The 16248-nt window shown below is 47.2% G+C and overlaps 2 protein-coding genes across 2 annotated transcripts in view; both read left to right on the top strand.

Annotated features, from left to right (window-relative positions):
- The window catches only part of LOC127031580 (sodium- and chloride-dependent betaine transporter-like), a 348260-nt gene that overhangs the window by 82306 nt on the left and 249706 nt on the right, over positions 1-16248 (top strand). The window lies entirely within an intron of this gene.
- LOC127031922 (uncharacterized) lies at positions 658-2922 on the top strand. Its single transcript, XM_050918949.1, has 2 exons — positions 658-954; positions 2290-2922. The coding sequence occupies exons 1-2, from the start codon at positions 762-764 to the stop codon at positions 2838-2840; spliced, it is 744 nt and encodes a 247-aa protein (XP_050774906.1). The 5' UTR covers positions 658-761; the 3' UTR covers positions 2841-2922.

Below are 16248 nucleotides of genomic sequence, written 5' to 3'. Positions count from 1 at the left end.
AGCTCAGTAATTTCAGCTCTTTAGTGATTTCAACTCTTAGGTCTTGTCTACACTACAGAGTTGCAGTGCTGGTGAGGGGGTTACAGCGCTGCAACTTAGGTGGTGTACACACTTGCACAGCACGGCCAGCGCTGCAACTCCCTGGTTGCAGCGCTGGCTGTACACCCGGTCGAGCCTCGGGTGTAGAGGATCCAGCGCTGGTGATCCAGCGCTGGTCAGCAAGTGTAGACACCCACCAGCATTTTTATTGACCTCCGTGGCATAAGCAGGTATCCCAGCATACCTTAGAAGCCTCTCTGGTAATCATGCAAACTCCGCTGCCCTGGGCTCACCTGACCCCTCCTTTAAATGCCCCGGGAATTTTAAAAATCCCCTTCCTGTTTGCTCAGCCAGGTGTGGAGTGCAATTAATCAATCAATCACTCAGCGACCATGCCTCCACGCACCAAACGAGCCCCAGCATGGACCAATGCAGAGCTGCAGGACCTCATAAGTGTTTGGGGAGAGGAGGCTGTGCAAGCACAGCTGCACTCCAGAAGGAGAAATTATGATACCTATGGGCAGATATCGCAGTCCTTGATGAGAAGGGGCCATGAACGGGAAGCGTTGCAGTGCAGGGTCAAAATTAAAGAGCTGAGGAGTGCTTCCTGCAAAGCTCGTGAGGGAAATCGCTGCTCAGGAGCTGCCCCCACGACCTGCCGTTTTTACCAGGAGCTGGATGCCATACTTGGGTGTGATCCCACTGCCAATCCTAGGAGCACAATGGAGAGTTCAGAGCAGGGAGAAGTGGGGGAGGTTGTAGAGGACAGCGACAGTGAGGCTACCGGCGTGGAGGGAGACACCCCGGAGTCCCAGTACACATGCAGCCAGGAGCTCTTCTCAAGCCAGGAGGAGGCTAGCCAGTTGCAGCAGCTGGAAGTTGATGGTGAGGAAGAAACTGAGGATCGTGCTCGGGGTAAGTAGATTTTTATATTTTGGGAGAGGAGGGTTTTGGTTATGGCTGCCTGCATGCATGCCTAAACGTGGAATAGCCCATTGATTTGCTCTGTCACGTCTCTGTAATCTGCCTCGGTAATCTCTTGAAAAGTTGCAGCAAGAGCGTTTGCAATTTGCTTTCTCAAGTTGATCGGGAGAGCCGCCGTGGTCCCTGTCCCGGTCAGGCTAACTCGTCCAATCCACTGTGCAGCGAGGGGTGGGGGGACCATGGCTGCACACAGGCAAGCTGCATAGGGGCCAGGGCTGTATCCACATTCCTGTAGAAGACCCTCCCTCTCTTCCCAGGTAACACGCAGCAGTGATATGTCTGGCAGTAGGAAACACTGTTGAGAGTTTAGGGATACTTGAGTGCAGGGCGCCAGGTTCGTGTTTCCCCAGCCCATGGCACTCTGTTGTTAACCCCACCCCTCCCAGCACGTAGCCAGCCAAGCGGTGTGCTCCGGTGTTCCCCACCCCCCCTCCCAGCATGTAAGCATCCACGCGGTGTGCTCCTGTGTTATGCACCCCTCTCCAAGCAGGCATCCAGCACCGCGGTGTGCTCCGGTGTTATGCACCCCCCTCCAAGCAGGCATCCAGCACCGCGGTGTGCTCCTGTGTTCCCCACCCCCCCTCCAAGCAGGCATCCAGCACTGCGGTGCGCTCCGGTGTTCCCAACCCCCCCTCCCAGCACGTAAGCATCCACGCGGTGTGCTCCGGTATTAGGCACCCCCCTCCAAGCAGGCATCCAGCACCGCGGTGTGCTCCTGTGTTCCCCACCCCCCCTCCAAGCAGGCATCCAGCACCACGGTGCGCTCTGGTGTTCCCAACCCCCACTCCCAGCACATAAGCATCCACGTGGTGTGCTCCGGTGTTCCCCACCCCCCCTCCCAGCACATAAGCATCCACGCGGTGTGCTCTGGTGTTATGCACCCCCCTCCAAGCAGGCATCCAGCACCGCGGTGCTTCCTCCCCCCCCTCACCAGCAGGACGGCGTGAACGCGGACCAAAGAACAACCCCCCCCCAAGCAGCTCACCACCTTCCTGTTCACTACTGTCCCCTCTTCAGGACACCAGCTACCTCCTGTACCCATTGCTGATAAACCCCAGTGACCCATTGGTCAATTCCCACTCCCAAGGGGAAATCGGGGCAAAACCACTCACCCCATTGCTCGCCGTGACTTAGCTTCCCTGCCCTCTCTGTGTTATGTGAGGTATGTGAGAAGGATGCTACCAAAAGTCTAAAAAGTCCTTCAATGTGCGATAATAAACAATGTAGCCTCTGTGTATTACATGGTTCTATCTCTCTTTTTTCTAGTGACCTTGACTACTGCAGCCGGATCACCGGCCTCACGTAGGTTGCAGAACTTGAGACGGAATCCTAGAAAATCTAAAGAGGAATTGATCAAATCTGTTATGAGCCACTACAACAGAGAAAGTAGGAAGACACAGGAATGGAGAGAGAAGATGTATGAATGGAGACAGAGTGTACATGAATGGAGGCAAACAGAAAGCAGGAGAAAGGAATTGTCTGCCAAGAAAACCACAAAGCAGATGATAAGCCTCCTGGCTCGCCAAACTGAGTCTTTCGAGTCTCTTGTAGCCATGCAGACAAATATGTACCATTGTAACCCACAGCCCTCCCAAAGCCCTCTTCCTTGTTCCCCAGTATTTCCACAAAACAACTTTCTCCAGCAGCCAGTTCCTTATTATCCCCAGCTGCCCCCAACACCTGTACAATCACCTACCAGCCCTGATAACTATAATTCTTACCCTGTTCACTCCACTCCCATTATTCTGCAGCATAGTAATCCTGAAGTGCAGCAGACATTGAATAGTGATCAAAATAGGACATATTCAAACCTGTGAATGTACAGTCCACCACCCCAACCCCCTTGCCTGTTATGTACTGTATGTTGAATAAAGGTTTTTTTTCTTTTTCACTACGTTATATTATTGCTGGAAGTGGTAAATATTATACACTAAGGTAAAGCAAAGCACATCAAATGCATCAAACATTACTGTTGGCTCTCAGCATCAAATTGCTCCCTTAAAGCATCCCTAATCCTTGAAGCCCTTTCCTGGGCCTCCCTATTAGCCCTGCTCTCTGGCTGAGCAAACTCATCCTCTAGGCGTCGAACCTCGGAGGTCCATTCCTCACTGAATCTTTCACCCTTCCCTTCACAAATATTATGGAGGGTACAGCACGCGGATATAACAGCGGTGATGCTGCTTTCCACCAAATCTAGCTTCCCATAAAGACAGTGCCAGCAGGCTTTCAAACGGCCAAAAGCACACTCCACAGTCATTCTGCACCGGCTCAGCCTGTAGTTGAACCGGTCCTTGCTCCTGTCAAGCTTCCCTGTATATGGTTTCATGAGCCAGGGCATTAAGGGGTAAGCGGGGTCTCCAAGGATCACAGTGGGCATTTCGACGTCCCCTACTGTGATCTTGCGGTCTGGGAAAAAAGTCCCAGCCCTCAGCCTCCTGAACAGGGAACTGTTCCTAAAGATGCATGCATCATGCACCTTTCCGGGCCATCCTGAGTAAATGTCAGTGAAAGGCCCACGGTGATCCACAAGCGCTTGCAGAACCACGGAGAAATACCCCTTGCGATTAACGTACTCTGATGCCAGGTGGGGTGGTGACAGAGTAGGAATATGCGTCCCATCTATTGCCCCTCCACAGTTAGGGAACCCCATTTCTGCAAAGCCATCCACAATGTCCTGCACGTTCCCAAGAGTCACGGTTCTTCTTAGCAGGGTGCGATTAATGGCTATGCAAACTTGCATCAGCACCACTCCAACTGTAGACTTTCCCACTCCAAACTGGTTCGCCACCGATCTGAAGCAGTCTGGAGTTGCCAGCTTCCAGATTGCAATAGCCACCCGCTTCTCCACTGGCAGGGCAGCTCTCAATCTCGTGTCCCTGCGCCGCAGGGTAGGGGCGAGCTCAGCACACAGTGCCATGAAAGTGGCTTTTCTCATCCGAAAGTTCTGCAGCCACTGCTCGTCATCCCAGGATTGCAGGACGATGTGATCCCACCACTGAGTGCTGGTTTCCCGAGCCCAAACGCGCCGGTCCACGGAGCTGAGCACGTCTGTTACTGCCACAAGCAATTTACTGTCTTCACCGTGAGGCGATTCAATATCATCGTCTGACTCCTCACTGTCACTGTCACTCTCACTTTGCAGCTGAAGGAATAGCTCCACTGCCATGCGTGATGTGCTGGCAACATTCATCAATAAGGTCGTCAGCTGCTCAGGCTCCATTTATAACAAAAATCGCAGAAAAAGCGCTGTAGAATCACAATGCCGCCAAACTGCTCGGAATGTGTAGCAAAGCACCACGGGGCGTTGGAACAGGAAGCGGAAAGACACTCACACTTCCTTCCCCTTCCCACAAGCCACAGCGCCGAAATGGGACGAGGTGCTATGTGGGATAGCTGCCCACAATGCACCACTCCCAACAGCGCTGCAAGTGCTGTAAATGTGGCCACACTGCAGCGCTGGTTGCTGTAAGTGTGGCCACTCTGCAGCGCTGGCCCTATACAGCTGTACTAACACAGCTGTAACTACCAGCGCTGCAAAACTGTAAGTGTAGACATGGCCTTAGTGATCTCAGCTCTTAGTAGGGGAGCCCCAGTGCTAGTGCACCATTAGCCCAAAGTGAGTTCAGCTCAATAACCTGTATTTAGATTCTTGAGGGAATAAAAAAAATCAACTCTGACATTTCACAGTGGAGAGAGTGGAACTGGTGCTTCTGGCTCCACAAGGAGACTGCACAACCAGACACAGATACCTGTCCCCAGCCTCTCTCAATTCACTGGGTTTTGGAACCCATGTCCCTTGTCTAGCAAGTACCACCCAACTGAGGGTGAGTCATTTGTCACCAAGCAGTCCCACAGCTCGGCAGTCTGGGATAGGGTAGGCGTGCCTATGCAAATACACTCTCTGAACTTCTTTCCACCAGATGTCAGGGTAGAGCTTATCCTGACTCTGCTTACATGTATATGTTGGAAGACTTTGTACTGAACAATAAATACTCTTAAAAATAAAGGTGTTTCGTCAGACTGTTCTTGTCTGTGCAAATAGGTAGGTGAGTGGGAGGGTTTTATCTTCAGTTACTGGTGCTCCTGTTCAGTAACCCAGCTGGATGCCCTACTGATAGTTCTCCATCCAGTTCTGAGTTCAGTCACTAGGCCTGGGCTCAATACCCGTAGTTGGTGAAACCCCTGAGTGACAATCTGAGGGGTTAAGGTTAATCAGGTGAAATGCCTGATTGGTTAAGTTTTAAGTTAGTTTTTATTAGCCACTCTTCACTGGCCATAGGACACAACCTATAGATGAGACTTCTCTCCTCGGCCTCGGCCTATGAAGAAAACTGCAGTTTGTTGTCCTGGGCACTGGAAGGAGGTGTGACCTTTTACTAATTCCTGGTACTGGTTTCCTACTGAACTTTGCTGTCATTTTATGCTTCATTTGCCATAGTGCCAGTTTTCAGGGAAGCAGAATTCACCCTGGCGAGAAGGGGGCAGCAGGACAGATTTAAAAAAAAATATCGATCCTAGCCCCTTAATTGCTTTGGAGTACCGGCACTGTTCTGTATGCCCTACCTGTGAGCCTTTCCTGCAAAGGAGGACATTTATTTTTGGAGCTGTCTGTTCTGGTTTGTCAAGCTTTAGCATGGAAAGTCATGTGGAAAGGAAAGGAATTCCCCCAGAGAAATGGATGCAATTCCCCTGCAAAGTCAGCCATGGGCTGTTCAGTGTTACCCTCCCTTGTAACATGCTGTAGAACACTGATCTCCAACCTTTTTATGCACAGGATCACTTTTTTTAATTTAAGTGCAACCCAGGATCTACCCTGCCCCTTCTCCAAGGGCCTGCCTAGCTCACTCAATTCCATTGCTCCAAGAGTTGGAGTTTGGGAGGGGATTGTCATAACATTTCTTCCCAGATCTGGACTTTAGCGTCCAAAATATGGGTGTTAGCATGAAAACCTCCAAGCTTAGTTACCAGCTTGGACCTGGTAATTGCTGCCACCAGCCAGGAATTATACAGTGCCTAGCTCACTGTGGTCTCCCCAAAACCTTCCCTGGGGGACCCCAAGACTCAGATTCCTTGAGTCTCACAACAAAGGGGAATAAACCATTTCCCTTCCCCCTCCTCCCCTCCAGGTGTTCCCTCTCTGGGTTCCTGGAGAGATATACAGAAGCAAGCTCCGTGAATCTAAACAAAGGGATTCCACTCTCCCTGCTTCAAGTCCGTGAAACACAAGCACCGAGAGATCTAACCTCTCTCCCCCCTCACCCAGAGGGTATGCAAAGTCAGGCTTAGTAAATCTAACACACAGAGATTTTTCCCCCTGACTTCTTCCTCCCACCAATCCCCTGGTGAGCTGCAGACTCAATTCCCTGGATTCTCCACTAAAGAAAAACTCCAACAGGTCTTAAAAAGAAAGCTTTATATAAAAAAGAAAGAAAAAGACATTAAAAATAGTCTCTGTATTAAGGTGACAATATACAGGGTCAATTGCTTAAAAGAAAAAATGAATAAACAGCCTTATCCAAAAAGAATACAATTTAACACATTCCAGCAACTACACACATGTAAATACAAAAAAACAATATAAACCTATTGTCTTACTATCCTTGTACTTACAACTTGGAAACAGAAGATTAGAAAACCTAGAGATAGAAAAATCACTCTCAGAGCCGAGAGGGCACAGACCCAAGATGAAGAACAAAGAAACTCACACTCAAAACTTCCCTCCACTCAGATTTGAAAAAGTCTTGTTTCCTGATTGGTCCTCTGGTCAGGTGTTTCAGGTTACTGTTTGTTAACCCTTTTATAGGTGAAAGAGACATTAACCCTTAGCTATCTGTTTATGACAGGGGTGCAGGCTTAGGGCTCGGGCCAAAGGGGTTGGAGTGTGGGATGGAGCTCTGGGCTGAGCCTGGGGTTAGAATGCAGGAGTGGCTGAGGAGTGCAAGCTCTGGAAGGGAGTTTGGGTGCAGGAGGGAGCTCTGGACTGGGGCAGAGTTTGGAGATGAAGGAGGGAGTACAAGAGGCGGGGTCTGGGAGGGGGCTCAGGGCTGGGGCAGGGGGTTGGGGTGCCAGAGGGGGTTTGGGGTGATGGCTCTGGGAGGGGCTGGGGTTGAGGTGCAGGAAGGGTGAAGGGTCCTGCCTGGCAGCACTTACCTTGGGTGGCTCCCGGTTGGGAGTGCAGTGGGGCTAAGGCAGGGTCTCTGCTTTCCCTGGCCTCATACTGCTCTTGGAAGTGGCCAGCATGCCTCTGAGGCCCATGGGATGGGGCACGGGGCTCAGTGCATTACTCTTGCCTGCAAGCACCATCCCCACAGCTCTCTCTGGCCGCAGTTCCCCATTCCCAGCCAATGGGAGCTGTGGGGGTAGTGCTTGCAGGCAGGAGCAGCATGCTGAGACCCCTGCCCTCCCAGGGGCCACAGGGACATGCTGACCACTTAGTGGAGTGGATGGAGCTGGGGCTGCCTTAGCTTAGCTGCACTGTTGGACTTTTAGTGGTCAGAGATTGCAATTGACTGTCAGAGGCTCCAGGATCGACCAGTTAATAGCATTGGTGACCACTGCTGTAGAAGCTATGAGCGCGCTTATTAAATGCAGTCACTGTACTTTCCCCTTCTGCAGACTCTCAGAACTACAGTAGTTTCCACTATAGGGCTTGGTTGCATCCCGGTCAGGGGGGCTACTTCCTTTTAGGAAGAGAGAAATTGCCAGGCTGGAGCAGAACAGTGGTCCATCTATTCCATGTGCCAGTCTCTGCCAGTGACCAGCACCAGATGCTACAGAGAAGACGCATTGCAGTACATGAGAGCGTGGCACACCCCTCAGTGCCACTGGCTGAAATGGGTCAGCGAGCTACTGAGTTTGGTCATGTTCACAAGCTCACGCTTTATTAGTAGCTGGCACAAAGTTTTAGCGCTCGCAGTGAAATGTCCAAAAATCCTAACTCCTGTGCTTTCTTGATGGTGCCAGTTACGCTTTTGTTGGTCTCCTCTGAGCCTACCTCCCCTTTCTGTGTCCCAGGCCTGGTCTGTATTACAAAGATGGGTTGATGTAAGTTGTCTTGCACTGACCTCTTTGTACATGTATCTATGCTCAAATTTGTCTCTGTTCGATGTAAATTCTTCCTGATTGTGATGCAGTACAACCACCTCCCCTAACAGCATGCAGCCATGGTTGACCTGAGGTCAATGTGGTGCAAGTGTAAACATTGTGTGATCTGTGTCAACCCTAACAGTCCCCCAGGAACTGTCCCACAATGCTCCACTGTGACAGTGGCCATTCTGATCACGATTTTAAACTCCAATGCTCCCCACCTGAAAGTCCCCTGTGTGTTTTTGAAATGCCTTTTCCTGCTTCCCCACCTTGGTGAACACACCTAACAGCTCCCCCCAGTTGTGTGCAATGGTACAGCCAACCTTGCTGGCTGCAGACACTAGACGCAATCCTGCCTGGAGTAAACAGGAGATGGTGAATCTCCTGGGCCTGTAGGAAGAAGAGGCTGTGCAAGCACAGCCATAGCACCATGGACATCTACAAGCAGATAGCACAGAGGATGAAGGTGTATGACAGGGATCAGCATCAGTGCCACATGAGAACAAAGGAACTTTGCCAGGAATATCAAAAGGCCAGGGAGGCCTCTAATAGATCTGGTGGAGCCCTGCAGATCTGCTACTTTTTTTTATTGAACTGCCTGTCATACTTGGAATAGAGTCCACCAGAAACCCAAAGGCCACTGTGGATACCTTGGAGGAGCCTGAGCTAGAGACCCCGGCCATGACAAGTGAGGAGAAGGAGCAGAGAGACTTAGCAAGAAAGTGCAGTGAGCCTGTAAGCCAGAACCTGTTCAAGATTCCATCACAGAAGACTGTCCTGCCAGGTAAACACAAATGAGTCTGAGAATGGGGAAGAGAATTTGGGGAGGGGGGGTGTGTGTACATGCATTTTCCCTTACAGACTTTACACTTAATGATGGCACCCAGCTCATCCACAAGTTAACAAAACACAGTTATTGGAGACACAAGGTAGGTGAGGTAATATTTCTCATTGGACCATCATCTGTTGATGGAAAATACAAGCATTCAAGCTACGCAGAGGTGTTCTTCAGGTCTTCAGGGAAGGAAATTAGAATGCCTGAGCTAAATACAAGTTGGAACAGATTGTTAAGTAAAAGGGGTAACGCAAGTTGTAGGAGGCCACTTGAAAAGAAGTAGGCAATTGAGGGTTACATTGTTATGCATAAGGGGTTTGAAGTAAGCAATTAAAGGTTAGCAAGCAGTGAAGTGTGTTACAAATTGTTGTAATGAGCCATAAAACTGGTGTCCCTGTTGAGTCCATGGTTTTAAGTGTCTAGCAAAGTTATGAATTTAATTCCCAGGCTAGCCTTTTGAGGGTGTTGCGCATATTTCCTTTGAGGAAGCAAAGAGTACTTGTAAACGTACAGCAAGCACACAATTCATCTGAAGGTGCATCTGAAGAAGTGAGGTTTTTTACCCACGCAAGCTTATGCCCAAATAAATCTGTTAGTCTTTAAGGTGCCACCGGACTCCTTGTTGTTTTTGTGGATACAGACTAACACCGCTATCCCCTGATACTTGACACAATTCATAGGATCACTAAAATACCCAGTCCTATTTATAAAAGTACAGCAAACACCAGACCATTCCTAACAGCACCCTAATATTCAGACCAGAGAACACTCCAAGAGAGAACACTGCTGTGAATGACCTTAAAGTGCTCATTGAAAGCCTCCCTTAGTTGCATAGCTTCATGTTGGGCTCTTGTAATGGCCGTGGCGCCTGGCTGTTCAGAGTCAGCCTTCTCACCTCCCCACAGGCAGCAACTTCCCCCTCTTTGCCTCCCAGATATTATGCAGGACAAAATAGGCAGCTATAACCATGGAACTATTGTGACATTGTATAAAAGATGGGTGACCATTTATAATATTATTGATTCCATTATTATATAATTGCAATAAATCTTATACAAAGTACATCATTGAAGGTATCAATGGAAAAGTTAGTCTGTCAAGTATGATTATCCTGGGTAAATCCATGTATCATCACAGTATCTGACGTTCTGACTATTGGTGATGTATTTGTATCGCAGATGTGTGTGTTCTTGGGGTGACACCCACAGGGTAGTTTATATCCAGTCTCTCCAGTCCATTGTGAATGGACTAGTCAAGCTTGATGGGCCACTAAGAAGAATTAACTCTTCAGATAGCTCTTCCTGAGGATGTCTCAGATGACAAGGAGCCAATGGCCACCCCTGTGATTTAACAAAACATATTGGGGCATTTGATGCGGACATGTGACTTCAGATTCCCTCTTTGTCAGTAACTTTCCATACACAGGGGCTATGGGCTTTGTTTTATATAGGTAAATTTCCATGCACATGGCAGAGAATATAAAAGACACCCGAGACATCTCCATTTTGCCTTTTTCCTGCTACAGTTCTCTGGACTGGATTGACAACTGAAAGGAGTGTTTTGAACTATGGATTGAGGACCTTCCAATCTTCTGGAAGTTACCAGAGGGACTTTTGCAAACCAGCGGACTATTCCTTCACTGCTACAAACCTGATTCAAGGACTTCCCAAACATTGGTGAGTATATGATCTTTTAACCATATATAACTCTATTCTTTACTTTGGTTAATTAATTCTTAGCAGGGTGGATTAGATTGAAATCAAATTGATTTAAATCATGATTGATTTAAATCACTAGTCAGGAAAACTCAATTTAATCATGGTTTTCTACATTCTTGCGGGTTTTTCTGGGGGTGTGCCATCACTCGCTCCTCCCTCCGTGAAAGCTACGATAGATTTCATTCTGCCAGCAGACGGTGCAGCACGCACCGCCTGTCTCCTGGTATGTTGAATCCACTTCCAATGTCCTCTCCTCTTTCTATCTATTCTTTCATCTAACCATTTCTCACCATTTCTTGGCCATCGTTAACAGAGCTGCACAGCTTCCTCTGCTTTCTCCAGATTGTATGTGCTGGGATCCCGTGGAAGCTATAGAAGGCAACAATTCCCTGCCGTTTCTCAGCCATCGTTAACAGAGCCACACAGACTCGTAGACTTTAAGGTCAGAAGGGACCATTATGATCATCTAGTCTTACCTCCTGCACAATGCAGGCCATACAATCTCACCCATCCACTTCTATAACAAACCCCTACCCTATGTCTGAGTTATTGAAGTCCTCAAATTGTGGTTTGAAGACCTCAAACTGCAGAGAATCCTCCAGCAAGTGACCCGTGCCCATGCTGCAGAGGAAGGCGAAAAACCTCCAGGGCCTCTGCCAATTTGCCCTGGAGAAAAATTCCTTCCCGACCCCAAATATCTCTATCAGTTAAACCCTGAGCATGTGGGCAAGACTCACCAGCCAGCACTCAGGAAAGAATTCTCTGTAGTAACTCAGATCCCACCCTGGACCACTGGGCATACTTACCTGCTGATAATTTGGCAATTGATCTTAGCCTAATTTTGGCAATTAATCAATCCCAGCTTTCGCCGCAAACTCTGTTCACAATTCCGCGGCAAACTCTGCTCTCGCTGCTTTTTCCATGTTGTCAGTCCTGGGCTTCCGCTGAAACTACAGAAGGCAACAATTCCCCGCTGTTTCTTGGACATCATGAACAGAGCCACACAGCTTCTGCCACAAAATCTGCTCACGTTTCAGCCGCAAACTCTGCTCTCACCACTTTTTCCATGTTGTTGCTCCTGGGCTCCCATTGAAGCTACAGAAGGCAACAATTCCCTCCTGTTTCTTGGCCATTGTGAACAGAGTCACATAGACAATCTGGAGAAAGCAGCGGAAGCTGTCCTGGGCTCCTGTGGAAGCTACAGAAGACAACCATTTACCACCTTTTATCGGCCATCTTGAACTGACCAGCTCATTTTGCGTCCTTTTTCAAGCATAACCCGTGCAGGCGCCATTGCACGGCAAACAGAGATCCCACTCAGATCTCTGCTGCAGTTTTGACTATTGTAAATACCTCACGCATTATCCAGCAGTATGTTCAGTACCTGCAAAACTGGACGAAGAAGCAACGACAGTGCGATTACTATACTGATGAGGACATGGACATAGACATTCCTAGAAGCATGGCATGTGGCGACTGGGAGATCATGGTGGCATTGGGCCAGGTTCATGATGTGGAATACCGATTCTGGGCCCGGGAAACAAGCACAGACTGGTGGGATGGCATAGTGTTGCAGGTCTGGGATGATTCCCAGTGGCTGCGAAACTTTCATATGTGTAGGGCCACTTTCATGGAACTTTGTGACTTGCTGTCCCCTGCCCTGAAGCGCAGAGATACCAGAATGAGAGCAGCCTTGACTGTTGAGGAGCAAGTGGCCATAGCACTGTGGAAGCTTGCAATGCCCAACAGCTACTGGTCAGTCGGGAATCAGTTTGGAGTGTGCAAATCTACCGTAGGGGTTGCTGTGCTGCAAGTACATAAGAACAGCTGTACCAGGTCAGACCAAAGATCCATCTAGCCCAGTATCCTGTCTACCAACAGTGGCCAATGCCAGGTGCCCCAGAGAGAGTGGACCTAACAGGCAATGATCAAGTGATCTCTCTCCTGCCATCCATCTCCATCCTCTGACAAACAGAGGCTAGGGACGCCACTCCTTACCCATCTCGGCTAATAGCCATTAATGGACTTAACCACTGTGAATTTACCCAGTTCTCTTTTAAAGGCTGTTATAGTCCTAGCCTTCACAACCTGCTCAAGTAAGGAGTTTCACAAGTTGACTGTGTGCTGCATGAAGAACTTCCTTGTATTTGTTTTAAACCTGCTGCCTATTAATTTTATTTGGTGACCCCTAGTTCTTGTATTATGGGAATAAGTAAATAACTTTTCCTTATCCACTTTCTCCACATCACTCATGATTTTATATACCTCTATCATATCCCCCTTAGTCTCCTCTTTTCCAAGCTGAAGAGTCCTAGCCTCTTTAATCTCTCCTCATATGGGACCTGTTCCAAACCACTAATCATTTTAGTTGCCCTTTTCTGAACCTTTTCTAGTGCCAGTATATCTTTTTTGAGATGAGATCACATCTGTACGCAGTATTCAAGATGTGGACGTACCATCAATTTATATAAGGGCATAACATATTTTCAGTCTTATTCTCTATCCCCTTTTTAATGATTCCAAACATCCTGTTTGCTTTTTTGACCACCTCTGCACACTGCATGGACATCTTCAGAGAACTATCCACGATGACTCCAAGATCTTTTTCCTGATTTGTTGTAGCTAAATTAGCCCCCATCATATTGTATGTATAGTTGGGGTTATTTTTTCCAATGTGCATCACTTTACATTTATCCACATTAAATTTCATTTGCCATTTTGTTGCCCAATCACTTAGTTTTGTGAGATCTTTTTGAAGTTCGTCACATTCTGCTTTGGTCTTAACTATCTTGAGCAGTTTAGTATTGTCTGCAAACTTTGCCACCTCACTGTTCACCCCTTTCTCCAGATCATTTATGAATAAGTTGAATAGGATTGCTCCAAGGACTGATCCTTGGGGAACACCATTAGTTACCCCTCTCCATTCTGAGAATTTACCATTAATTCCTACTCTTTGTTCCCTGTCTTTTAACTAGTTCTCAGTCCATGAAAGGACCTTCCCTCTTATCCCATGACAACTTAATTTATGTAAGAGCCTTTGGTGAGGGACCTTGTCAAAGGCTTTCTGGAAATCTAAGTGCACTATGTCCACTGGATCCCCCTTTGTCCACGTGTTTGTTTACCCCTTCAAAGAACTCTAATAGATTAGTAAGACATGATTTCCCTTTACAGAAACCATATTGACTATTGCTCAACAGTTTGCTTTTCTATGTGTCTGACAATTTTATTTGTAACTATTATTTAGACTAATTTGCCTGGTACCGACGTTAGACTTACTGGCTGTAATTGCTGGGATCACCTCTAGATCCTTTTTTAAATATTGGTGTTACATTAGCTAACTTCCAGTCATTGTGTACAGAAGCTGATTTAAAGGACAGGTTACAAACCCTAGTTAATAGTTCTGCAACTTCACATTTGAGTTCTTTCAGAACTCTTGGGCGAATGCCATCCAGTTTCGATGACTTGTTAATGTTGAATTTATCAATTAATTCCAAAACCTCCTCTAGTGACACTTCAATCTGTGACAGTTCCTCAGATTTGTCACCTACAAAAGATGGCTCAGGTTTGAGATTCTCCCAAACATCCACAGCCGTGAAGACTGAAGCAAAGAATCCATTTAGTTTCTCCATAATGACTTTATCATCTTTAAGTTCTCCTTTTGTATCTCGATCTTCAAGGGGCCTCACTGGTTGTTTAGCAGGCTTCCTGCTTCTGATGTATTTAAAAAACATTTTGTTATTACCTTTGGAGTTCTTGGCTCGCCGTTCTTCAGACTCCTCTTTGGCTTTTCTTATTATATTCTTGCACTTAATTTGGCAGTGCTTATGCTCCTTTCTATTTACCTCACTAGGATTTGACTTCCACTTTTTAAAGGAAGTCTTTTTATCTCTCACTGTTTCTTTTACATGGTTGTTAAGCCACGGTGGCTCTTTTTTAGTTCTTTTACTATGTTTCTTAAATTGAGGTATACATTGAAGTTGGGCCTCTATTATGGTGTCTTTAAAAAGCACCCATGCAGCTTGTAGGGATTTCACTTTAGTCACTGTACTTTTTAACTTCTGTTTAACTAACCCCCTCATTTTTGCATAGTTCCCCCTTTTTGAAATTAAATGCCACAGAGTTGGGCTGTTGAGATGTTCTTCCCACCACAGGGATGTTGAATGTTATTATGGTCACTATTTCCAAGCGGTCCTGTTATAGTTACCTCTTGGACCAGCTCCTGCTCTCCACTCAGGACTAAATCTAGAGTTGCCTCTCCCCTTGTGGGTTCCCATACCAGCTGCTCCAAGAAGCAGTCATTTAAAATATTGAGAAATTTTGTCACTGCATTTCATCCCGAGGTGACATGTTCCCAGTCAATATGGGGATAAATGAAATCCCCCACTATTATTGAGTTCTTAATTTTGATAGCCTCTCTAATTTCCCTTAGCATTTCATCATCACTATCACTGTCCTGGTCAGGTGGTCAATAATAGATCCCTAATGTTATATTCTTATTAGAGTATGAAATTTCTATCCATAGAGATTCTTTGGAACATGTGGATTCACTTAAGATTTTTACTTCATTTGAATCTACATTTTCTTTCACATATAGTGCCACTCCCCCTTCCCCCCTCCCCTGCACAACCTGTTCTGTCTTTCCGATATATTTTGTACCCCAGAATGATTGCGTCCCATTGATTGCTCTCAGTCCACCAGGTTTCTGTGATGCCTATTATATCAATATCCTCCTTTATCACAAGGTACTCTAGTTCACCCATCTTATAATTTAGACTTCTAGCATTTGTGTACAAGCACTTTAAAAACTTGTCATTGTTTATTTGTCTGCCCTTTTCTGATGTGTCAGAATGTTTTTTATGTGAATGTTTCTCATCTGATCTAGTCCTTACATTATCCTCTTCCATCCTCTGCTCCTGGCTATAACCTGGAGATTCTCTACCATTAGACTCTCCTCTAAGAGAAGTCTCTGTCTGATCCACATGCTCCTCTGCAGCGGTTGACTTTCCCCCATCTCCTAGTTTAAAAACTGCTCTACAACCTTTTTAATGTTTGTGCCAGCAGTCTGGTTCCACTTTGGTTTAGGTGGAGCCCATCTCTTCTATATAGGCTCCCCACATCCCAAAAGTTTCCACAGTTCCTAATTAGTGTAACTCCCTCCTCTCTATATCATCGTCTCATCCATGTATCGAGACTCTGAAGCTCTGCCTGCCTACCTGGCCCAGCGCATGGAACTGGGAGCATTTCTGAGCAGCCTAAATTTGGCCCCCAGGACATCTCTCCTACCCCTCCCTATGTCATTGGTAGCCACATGTACCACAACCACCCGCTCCTCCCCAGCACTACATATAAGTCTGTCTAGATGCCTTGAGAGATCCGCTACCTTCGCACCAGGCAGGCAAGTCACCATACGGTTCTCCCAGTTATCAGAAACCCAGCTATCTACGTTTCTAATGATCGAATCTCCCACTACTAACACCTGCCTTTTCCTAGCAACTGGAGTTCCCTTCCCTGGAGAGGTAACTTCAGTGCAAGAGGCAACCCCAGCAGCATCTGGAAGGAGGGTCCCAACTATGAGAAGGTTACCCT

The sequence above is a fragment of the Gopherus flavomarginatus genome, chromosome 1 (genome assembly GCF_025201925.1).
Source record: "Gopherus flavomarginatus isolate rGopFla2 chromosome 1, rGopFla2.mat.asm, whole genome shotgun sequence".
Lineage (NCBI taxonomy): Eukaryota > Metazoa > Chordata > Testudines > Testudinidae > Gopherus > Gopherus flavomarginatus.
The sequence above is the reverse complement of the archived record's forward strand: the minus strand, read 5'-3'. Positions and strand labels throughout refer to the sequence as shown.

Coding starts and splice junctions, on each gene's coding strand:
- LOC127031922 (XM_050918949.1), top strand. CDS start 762: ATGGAGAGTTCAGAGCAGGGAGAAGTGGGGGAGGTTGTAGAGGACAGC. Junction 955..2,289: donor AACTGAGGATCGTGCTCGGG/GTAAGTAGATTT, acceptor TCTTTTTTCTAG/TGACCTTGACTACTGCAGCC.